The sequence below is a fragment of the Triticum aestivum genome, chromosome 2B (genome assembly GCF_018294505.1).
Source record: "Triticum aestivum cultivar Chinese Spring chromosome 2B, IWGSC CS RefSeq v2.1, whole genome shotgun sequence".
NCBI classification, from domain to species: Eukaryota; Viridiplantae; Streptophyta; class Magnoliopsida; order Poales; family Poaceae; genus Triticum; species Triticum aestivum.
The window spans coordinates 406294115-406304519 of record NC_057798.1 but is presented as its reverse complement, the minus strand read 5'-3'; the positions used below and the strand labels follow the sequence as shown (position 1 = coordinate 406304519).

The following is a 10405-nucleotide window of genomic DNA, read 5'->3' as shown; positions in this document are numbered from 1 at the left end:
GAGGGAGAGAGGAAGGGAGGGGAGTGAGGAAGCGTTCGGGTTTGGTCAGCCCAGTCGCAATCGCTTTGGACAGAGTCGTTACCGACGCGCCGTCACCGTTGTCGGACAGCAAGGGATCAGACAAGGGCTCGGTGTTTTTTGTCATTGTCAAATTTTTGGTTCGGGGCAAAATATCACGAAACGTAAAGTGGTGGTTTTGTGCATTTAACTCCTCAACGCAGCCTTGTCATCTGGCGTATGCAGGTTCCAAAAAAGATTTTATACGCTCAGTTCCGTACTTATTTTGTGTAACACTCCCTCTTTTGACAAAGAAGATGTTCTGGATATAGACTATATATATGAACTAAAATGAGTTGAGTGAACAAACACACGGATAAAAAAAGTTAGAACATCTTATATCTCATACTCCCTCCGTTCCTAAATATAAGTTCTTTTAGACATTTTAAATGGTTTAGACATTTCAAATAGACTACAAAGATATATGTAGACATATTTTAGAGGATAGATTCACTCATTTTATTTCGTATGTAGTCATTTGTTGGAATCTCTAAAAATACTTATATTTAAGAACGGAGGGAGTATTTGTGAACGAAAAGAGTATTGATTTTGCTTTGCTTCAAGCACCTTACAAGCAACTGAACTCCTTAAATTAGGAAGCTCATCGTAGTTACATAGATCACTTGGGTGCCTGCAACGGAACTAGGTTCGCATTTTTGGAACGCATCAATGAATCCACCACAGCCTCACAGCAGAAGATTCAAAGCTAGTACGGTATATATAGAATAAAGTAAAAAGAGAGGCAGATGCACTATATGTAGCTTGAAATTAACTATGAGCCCTTACAGATTATTTCGTTCGCCTACACACACAGCGATACTACTACGTACGTACGTGTTTTGAGTTTTGACCCGTCATCGAGTAGCCAAGGCACAGCAGCTAGGGATCCTCTCGGCTCAGCGCGGGAAGGCAGCGATCTCGACGCCCTTGTTGCCGAGCGAGGGCATGGGTGCGTCGTAGGCGCTGAAGAGGCGGTAGGACGAGATGAGGGAGAGGAGGATGTAGCAGACGACGGAGCCGAAGGTGATGGCCACCGACGTCCGGGCCTGCCTGCAGAAGCCGCCGAACACGCCGCACGCCTCGCTCCACGTCACCTCCTTGTCGCCGTTGTACGCCAGGTAGAGTAGCTCTGCCGACGCCGCGCCGGCCGCCAGGATCAGGTACGTGAACACCTGCATCCATTCACGCATCTTGCGGGTTAATTAACATGAATAAATGGCCAACTGTTTCCCGTCACTGTGCAAGTTCTACAGTACAGGAGAGCTAGGATCTGGTGGTCGAAGTCGTTTGAATTGAGGGTGGACAAATCGATACCAATACTGACAGATAAAATTATGTCCGGGGCAAACATTTCTGTTTCTATTACGGTCTACTTTCTCTGATGTATAAACACTCACTCCAACTATCTCATACGGAGTATGATCTTTATATGAAAATCTATAGAGATACTGAGCTCCCTCAAATTGAAGCATTCTGGTGCTTCGAGGATTGTCGGGTCACTAGGGCCCCACACGTAAGTGTGTGTTGTTTAGTTTTTTCCACCTTTTAATTCATGAGCACTTATTAAAAATTAATTTAAAACACAAACATATCTTAAAATTCTTAAATTTTGTTAATATTGATTAAATTTGTGGATATTTTTAAAGCTCACGGTCATTTAAAGTTTGTGAACATTTTTTAAATTTGATTTTTTTTATATTGCGAATATTTTTGAAACCATGAATATATTTTAAATTCATGAATGTTTCTAAAATTCATGGTTTTTAAAAGTTATAATATCTTTAAAGTTCCTTAAACATTATTTAATTTAACTGACCGTCTCAAATAAAAAAAAGATAGGTGATTTTTTGTGAGATAGCAGTGGACTTAACGGAAAAAACTAAACAAGCGAGAGGAACAGGGAGCCTAAGCTGAGCGGGCAAGAGATTCATGTACTGACCCATATGTGCGTCACAGTAACGATTCCATGGGTTTAGCGTGAAATAAAAACTCCCAAGAGGCTCAGACAATGGCCACCGGACTAACACCGAGGCCAAAATGTGCAAAGAATTCTGAACTACGCATCAAATAACTCATCTCTTCTCTTAAAAAAAAACTCCAACAACAACCCTACATGATATACAAAAAAAAACACCACCAATAAAAAATTAAAACACAAAGCCAACACTGATAAAATAGAAAACTAATCTATAGATATAAAAAAGTTAATTTCACAAGTGAAGAACGGCGAGGCGAAGCGCGCGTTAGCCTCTAGTTAGTGGATGACTCCTCCAGCAGGTGTTCTAAAGCGGTTAGTTAGCTGGAACAAATCAAAAGTCTTACAAATAATTCTAGTCATAAAACCTACTGATATATATCCTCTGCTCTCCAAACTGTATACTCATGGATTTTGTACACGCATGGAGTAACAAAATCGGAAAATTGACTGAATTTTAGCTGTGCTACATAAAAAGGCTCATAATTATCATAACTAGGCTGCAAAATATTGTTCTAATTAATAAGTACAGTAGTTGTGAAGGCAGAGGAGAGGAACCAGTGAATAACCTGATCTAGGAGGAAGACGATCCAGGAGCGGGACAGGGTCGCCGGCCGCGGCACGGCAGTGTAGAACGCGGAGACCAGGGAGTAGGCCGCGCACAGCCCGTTGGCATAAACCAGGTACCTTCGATTTTGTGCCAAAAAACCACAGGGACATGAATTGGTGAGGGAGCACGGCAAAGAGGGGAAATTGCGGAGCTAATGAACTCCAGGGACGGAGGAGTCAAGATGCGAGGGAGCAACGTACTTGAATCCGCCGAGGTCGGAGTAGGAGACGGTGCCGTACTCGTTGGTCTGCGTGTCGCGGAGCATGACGGCCATGGCGGCGACGCAGAGCCCCAGAGGCGCGGCGCGCAGCAGCGTCTCCAACGGACGGACACGCGCCTCCGTGGCTGACAGGTCCCCTGCGATCAGCCCGTCCTCTCCTCCGCCGGTCGCCGGCGCCGAAATCACCTTCTCGTCCGCCATCTTCGACATCTCGACCAGCAGTCAGGGGCCAAAAACCAGCGTCGACGAAGAAAAGAGCTCGACTTCCTCTCACTCCCGGTCCCGGTCCCTCTCCTCTGCTTGCTTGCTTGCTTGCTTGAAAGAAAGGGGATCGGGACGAGGGGAGGCGCGCATTTAAGGCGTGGAGCTGGGGAGGTTAGTTGGAGCGCAGCGGGGTGGCTTGAATGCGCGAGTTAATGGCGCGGTGGCAGTGCCGTATGGGCGAGCAGAGGGCAGTGACGAGTCGACTGGTCGGCAGCTGCGTGTTGCGTCGCGTTTGCGAATTCGCGTTACTCCCTCTACCTTGGTGTACGCTCGCGGCGGCCGCGTGTGCCACATGCGTCCCGCGACCGGCACTCTTATCCAGTGGTACTCACACACGCATGGGGTGTTCAAAACATGTGGGTTTTGTACTACTCCAAATTTGTGACATTGACCCATATCTATCATACTCTCTCCGTTCGGGTTTATTAGGCTTAAAGACAACTTCTCTTAAACCAAAACATATAGTTAACTCTTCCATTTCACTCCCAATGCACTCTCTCACATGCATGCAGTCAATCAAAAAACACGCATGAAGTGTATTAATTTCCCAGTCATGGCACCAACAACAATGACTTTCAATGCAACCAATGAAATGGTTGCATGCATGCACCTTTCCAAAACGAGGCCTTATAAAAAGGGACATGCTTGTGATGCTGAGAGGCCTAATAAACCCCGACGGAGGGAGTACTGTACAATTCAATTTTGAAGAAAAAATTAAGAAGCAAAAATATAGAGAAATCTAATATTGACATGGATATGTATATTAAGGCAAATCTTTGGGACGTGGAGTATTTGCTCACGAGCTCAAATGCTTTCTGATGAACAGTAAAATTGAAAAAAATGGTAAACAAAAAAAATGGTAAACTTTGACAAATATTTTGCATGCTTGCAAAATTTCAGCACAGAATGTCATTCGTGGAAATCATGGCAAAAAAACAAAATCGATGTTCCAAAAATGCTTAGTTTCAAAAACATTTTGAAGTGCTGATTTTTCTTTGCCACGCCTTCCACGAATGTCATTTCATGCTCAAATTTGACAAGCATACAAAACATTTGTCAAAGATTACAAAAAAAAATAGAATTTTTTGAATTATTTACTATTTTTTTATTTTACTGTTTATCATGGAGCATTTGAATTAAGTATTTCTCGTGATCAGAATAGGACTTCCGAAAATGCATGGCCCAATTTGAATTAAGTATTGAATTTCCCTTTTGTTTCTCGAGTTGTGCATAAAATGGGTAAAACTTGAATTTAAAGTCTTACAAGATACTTCTCTGTCCTACAATATAAGACATTTTTGCAAGCTTAGGGAGTACAGGATACAAAATTGGACTGAAAGTGTAATTTGTTTTCGAAACTGATGTGCACACGAAATAGTGTGCACGACCATGGCACGATGGCCCTGTGGCAACCCGTTTGAGTACAGTGAATTACCATTGTATTTAGATGGACGGCCGCACATGCTAGCCCAGAAAATCAATCTGGCGCATGTTTTTACAATTCACGGGTAACAGTGTACAAATCATTCGATAAAAGAGTGCTTTATTGATCTACAAAACTTTACAACATCGACTTATTAGGCTCCAAGTCTCAACAATGTGTTGAGGTTGGAACGGTCAAATTAGTCATAGTGACTATTTCATATATGAGTGTAGCAGAAACTCTATCTACGATAGCATGGTCCTAGCACGGCTTCACTACACAGAAATCTGACTGGGTTTCTCTTCTAGTGTTGCGTCAACTCCCTTTTCTTACTTGTGGGAACCATCTTCATACCTGACCACGTTAAAAGCCATGAGTACATTGAATGAACTCGCAAGCCAAAACCTCATAAAACCACCCCAAGCAGCACTCGAATTACTCAAGCATGAAATTGCTCAAATACCAACAATCATCCAAAATAACTTGACACGAACTACTATCAAGTTTAACTGCTTAAGTAAAAACAGTACTACAACTATACAACTTAACTAGTAAATAACTATCTCAACTATGATAAGCTTAAAGTCTATCCCCAAACATGATCACTACTAGACTAAAGTATATCTACCAATGTGATCATTCTACGCTCTGATTACCAGCTTAAGGTGATCACTACTACACTAAAGTCGTTTCCAAAAGGGTGACCACTTAGTCTAAAGTTATTCCTCCAATACTTCCAGTTTTATTACTACTAGGATTTACTTTGTTATCTTACCGATCATCTTCAACTTTGAACTTACTAGCTCAAAATTATACTCCCAAACTATGACCACTTCTAAGCTAAAGGCTTTCCACCAAATGTGATCCATATTATGGCTGAGTAAACATCTATAAGAATAACAATGCAACAACAATAAGAAAACAATGTAAACAACAAATAGTTCATGGCGGCGGCAGGAAGGCAACGCTATTGCTGCAAGAGCATTCGGTTGGCCAGGCGGTATGAGGCGACAATGGTTTTGAAGGAGCTGGGCAACGTATGTGCACGACATGGGGCAGATGTCAGCCAGCGGATGTACAACGCGATGGTGATGTTGGGCAGTGGCCATGGTGGCCCAGGAGCGCTGAGGCATGCAGGGGCAAGGTCGGGTTGCGTTGGGGAAGAAAGGGGAAGGGAGTGGCAGCAGACGGTGGCAAAGGTCGGCTAACGGTGGAGGGGGCTCGCTCACTGGATAAGGGCGCTAGCACACGATCGAGAGAGAAGGGAGGAGGTGCACTAGCTTAGGGTAGGTCTAATCGGGCCAGCTAGGTTGTTATATAAGGGTTAGGCTGGCCGCTGGGACGTGATAACTGATGGGCGTTGCCGGATATGTTGTGCTCAGCACTTGCAAGTTATCCATCTCTCATGGGCTAGCCTAACTGAATTAAATGGGTTTTAACTAAAAGTGATTAGTCAACTTGTGATAAAATCATGAAATTTTTTGTGTAGCTCCCAAATTCTATATACCTAAGAGAGTAAGCCCCACTAATTTATTTATCTCGACATGCAAGCATGCTACATGACCATAAAATTGTGAATGAGGTAAAGTGCAAGCATGCAACATCACCATAAAATTACGAATGGGGTAAAGTCCACCTCAATATGCAACCATGCATGAAAAAAGACCCATCCACCACATGCAACCATGCATGAAAAAAGACCCATCCACCACATGCAACCATGCATGGTAAATATTTTTCATTCAATTATTCTACTTTATATTTAATACATATTTTACAACTATATATAATTAAAATATAATAAGTCCTATTTTTTAAAGTCATATGTTATTAATCTAAATATTTATTTCACATAATCAAATCTCATTAAAATATATTGCAAGTCCCGCAGCAACGTGCGGATAAGGCCCACCACTATATGCAGTCGTGCATGAAAAAAGATCCACCACAATATTCAACCATGCAAGGGAAAATGTTTTCCATTCAGTTATTCTACTTATATTCAATAAATATAGTTACAACTATACATAATCAAATTCAATAAGTCATATGGATTTTATGTTTTGGATGCCAACCCAAATTTACATCAACCAATTCCAGCTACAACGCGCCGGGTATCTATAGAAGTCTATGGCAAAGTTTCAAGTGAAGACTAGAGGTAGAACATCAAAAAGGAAATAACCTAGTAAATTACTAATGAATAGTAAAATGGTAAAATATCTTAGGTTTTAGGGTTTAAATCAAATCAAATTTGACTTCTTTTAAACCGTAAAATTGTGTGTGTGTGTTGGGGGGGGGGGGGGGGGTCCACATATTAGTAAGTGGCTCTACGTAGATTATCTAGGGTTTAAAAATGTACGTTCCACATTTGGCATTAATTTTAGCATTTTTCCTTTTGAAATATTTTGAGGGTTAATTAAATATTCATTTCCAAATAAAATGAAATGATGCTCATGAAATTCTTATGCGATGATCATGATGCACAATTAATTTCTAAGGAAAGTGCTAATCTTGGGCTATTACAATGTACTGTATCGCGTGGACATGGTCCTAATTGTGTGGCTAGGCCCTTATCATTACTATGCCCATGCGCGGCTTTGTGATGATGGGTCGACATGTGGTGATAGTACATGGCGATGTCACTAGGTTGTGCTCTTTGAGTGCAGGAGATTGAGGTTCAGGGTTAAAACTCTAAATACGACCTTCATTAGTCAGACGTGACAATAGTGTGCGTGATGTTTCTCTGTTGAAGAAATTGCATAAAGTTTATCCAGACTGATTTCGGAGCTGAAAACCCACGATCTGGCCTTAGTCGTCGGGTCGAGGCACAACAACATTTGTATGTCGTTCGTCGTTGTTGGAGCATCTATTATATTACCCATGGTTGCCATCGTTGATGCATGTTAGTGTTGTTTGTTGGAATTGTATGTTGGCCTTTTTTGATGTACTTTGGTTGGGTGCATCCGCAAAGCTACTCGATGATGGCGTAATATATTCCTTCTATTAGAAAAACGACGGGGCGTTCACTCGGTGCCGCTGGTTCAACTGGTTTCAGCATCAGTTGTAGGAGTACAACTGAGAAGGAGAAAAATAGACGCTACATCAAACTGGAGCGGCAATCCACTGCGACGCCAAACAGCGGAAATTTCACGGCACAACGAAGTGGTACGACGCACCCTGTGCATACCGTGGGACTCCTCTCTTCTTCGTCAACAAAATACTATTCCCTCTGTAAAAAATGATCTTATTATATTTTAAGATGACGAAAGTATTATTTATGGGTGTGATTAGACCTCAGTCGCCTGAGACTTAATAAGTGACACAACATATTAAAAAGAAGAAACAATTATAAAAAATATGAATCTCCACGTATGATCTTATAAATATAGTATATACCGATTAAGTCTCAGTCTACCGAGATTTAGCAATGCCTATTATTTATAGCATGTGTTAGCGGCACGTCTCCGTCCGTATCCAGGCCCTCGGCCGCACGCTTAGGACCAGTAACACTTGTTTAATGGTTGTATAGTGGTACTCCCTAGATCGGACCATCGAGAAAGTGATGTCCATAAATGGAATTTATTCTCTGCGATAGTTCTCGAGCCAAACAATAGCGGCTGATTTATGAGGCAGCTGCACCACGTTCATGTACCGGAGAGAGGGCTGCATATCAGTGCATGGAAAGCAAGCAGTAACGGAAACTAGGTTAAGGCTGGACAACCCTAACCAACCAAAATCCGACAGAAGAGAGTGAGTGTAGCGACCTACTATGATCTTCGGGAAACTGATGGAAGTTTGAGTGAAACGACCTACGGGAAACTGATGGAAGTGTGAGTGACGACCTACTGTGATCTTCGGGAAACTGACGAAGTACTGTTTACCTTAGGCAGGGAGACAAACTAGAGCCTGAGCATTCAGTTGGTTTTAAGAGCAAGTGCAATAATGGGTTTCTTCCTCTCACATCTAGCTCTCAGCCCCTTCACCTCCGTCCTAGCCGCTGGGTCACCGCTCCTTCCTCTCCCTCCCCTCTATTGCCGCTGGTGGTCGGCACCTGGTATAGCCTGTGCGTGCGACGGCGGAGGCGGAGGCACTCCTCCCTCTCGCGGGTCAGGTCATAGGGTGACGCGGGGCACCCTGGCTCGAGGGTGTGCCCCGATCTGAACTGTGGCGGCGCCGATCTGGTTCATGACGGTCCAGATCTGGACTATGGGGGTGTGGCAGCCGGCCGGCGTCCTAATGGCGGCTGTGGTGGCAGTGTCAGCGATGGCGATGGCTGTGGCGTGGCGGTGTCGGAGACGGCGCGGGCTACGCGCGCAGCGGCCTGCCCTATTCGGGCGGCGGCGGTGGCGGCGCGCCATCGGCCTTTGGATCGGCGCGGCGTGGAGGGCCTGATGGTCTCGTCGGCGGCACCGCCGGTTAGATCTATTCTGACCGGTGCAGCCAGGGGGTGGTCATCTCTTCCGTCAGAGGTGGCCGACCTGCAGCTAGGTGGTCGGATCTCGAGATTCGTCATCTAGTCCCGGCTACGAGTCGGTGAGACATAGTTGCCGGTGAAAACCGAGCCGTTAGCGGGCGATGGCGGTGTTTTGCGATGTTACCTTGATGAAGGCATCGTTGTGTAACTGCTGTCGACCCGCTCGTGCTGCTTCGGGGGAAACCCTATGATCTGGTCTTCCAGATCGGGCGATGATGGTACTACGGTGTCGTTTCTCTCTTGGGAGCATCATTTGTGGAGCAGCGCCGGAAAACAGAGGCAGGAGGTGGAGCGGCTTCGTCTTGCACGGAGCTTCGGTGGAGCTGTCAAGGCATGCCTGATCGACAGGTGCTACGCTGAGTCATGGCTGGTTGGCAGGTGCTACACACGACGGATCTTCCAAAGTCTTCGCGTCTAGACGGACGAGCGCAAGGGGTGGCGCCGTTGGGCCGCGGTGGCGTTGACGGATGTCCGGTCTGGCAAGGAAGATGCGGATATCTCTCCTAAAGATGGGTCAGTGTTCCGATGATGATGGCGGCTTCTAAAACGTATGCATGTGGTGTGCGCTTTAGGTAGGCTGCACCGGCTATTGATCCCGATACGTTATGTGAATTGAGCAGTGACGACATCGGTTTTAGATATGAGGAGTGGAGAGCACTTCACATTATCGAGTTTATAGGTGTGACTGATGACTTTGGATGAATTGATGTATGTTCTTGTCAGACCTTTGTGGAATAACTAATAAAAATGATTGCATGCATCGATTGATGCAGATACCAAGGATTTAACCTCCTTAAGAAAACAATAATGGGTTTCTATCCCGCTTACATGTTATTGTTATCTATGTAAAGAAGAGAGATATGAAAAAATGAAGGAAGTGGGCTTTCATACAAGAGCCTAGCTATATTCGTATTCTTAGGCAAGTACAATTAATATGAAGGAAGATAAAAAGAGAAGATAAAAATGATAGGAAACTGTTGTGCACACGATCTTTCATGCATGATTTGTGCACAACACGTTTCTGAAGCTACACATTTTTTCTTCCAGAAGACAATTCAATGGTGTATGTGACTTATTGTGTGAGGATTGTACATGAATTCATCGTCTGCCTAGCAGTGCTCAAAGAGATACTAATGTAATAGCCAATTTTATAGCCCACATTTTTGTATAAGTCAATGATGGCTATATATGATATGACAGTTTGATATAGCTAGCAATTGGCTATACTATTAACCATGCTATAAGAAAAATAGTAGTTAGCGTCGAGTTTCAAGGAAATGGATTGTGCTCCAACGCACTAGTGCACTACGGATAGCAACCTACGGATTTAGCACCAAATCAACTCGAAGCAAATATATGGCGTATTCGTACTTTTGACTTTG

At 43.8% G+C, this 10405-nt stretch overlaps 1 protein-coding gene across 1 annotated transcript; it reads right to left on the bottom strand.

The window, feature by feature from the left end:
• Positions 1-579: 579 nt before the first annotated feature.
• Positions 580-3363, bottom strand: LOC123045181 (CASP-like protein 2A1). Its single transcript, XM_044468132.1, has 3 exons — positions 2843-3363; positions 2602-2719; positions 580-1229 (listed from the first exon to the last, which is right to left on the bottom strand). Exons 1-3 carry the CDS (start codon positions 3070-3072, stop codon positions 954-956), a joined length of 624 nt encoding a protein of 207 aa, XP_044324067.1. The 5' UTR covers positions 3073-3363; the 3' UTR covers positions 580-953.
• Between the last annotated feature and the right edge of the window lie 7042 nt (positions 3364-10405).

Coding starts and splice junctions, on each gene's coding strand:
- LOC123045181 (XM_044468132.1), bottom strand. CDS start 3,072: ATGTCGAAGATGGCGGACGAGAAGGTGATTTCGGCGCCGGCGACCGGC. Junction 2,720..2,842: donor TCCGACCTCGGCGGATTCAA/GTACGTTGCTCC, acceptor ACAAAATCGAAG/GTACCTGGTTTATGCCAACG. Junction 1,230..2,601: donor TCGTCTTCCTCCTAGATCAG/GTTATTCACTGG, acceptor GAATGGATGCAG/GTGTTCACGTACCTGATCCT.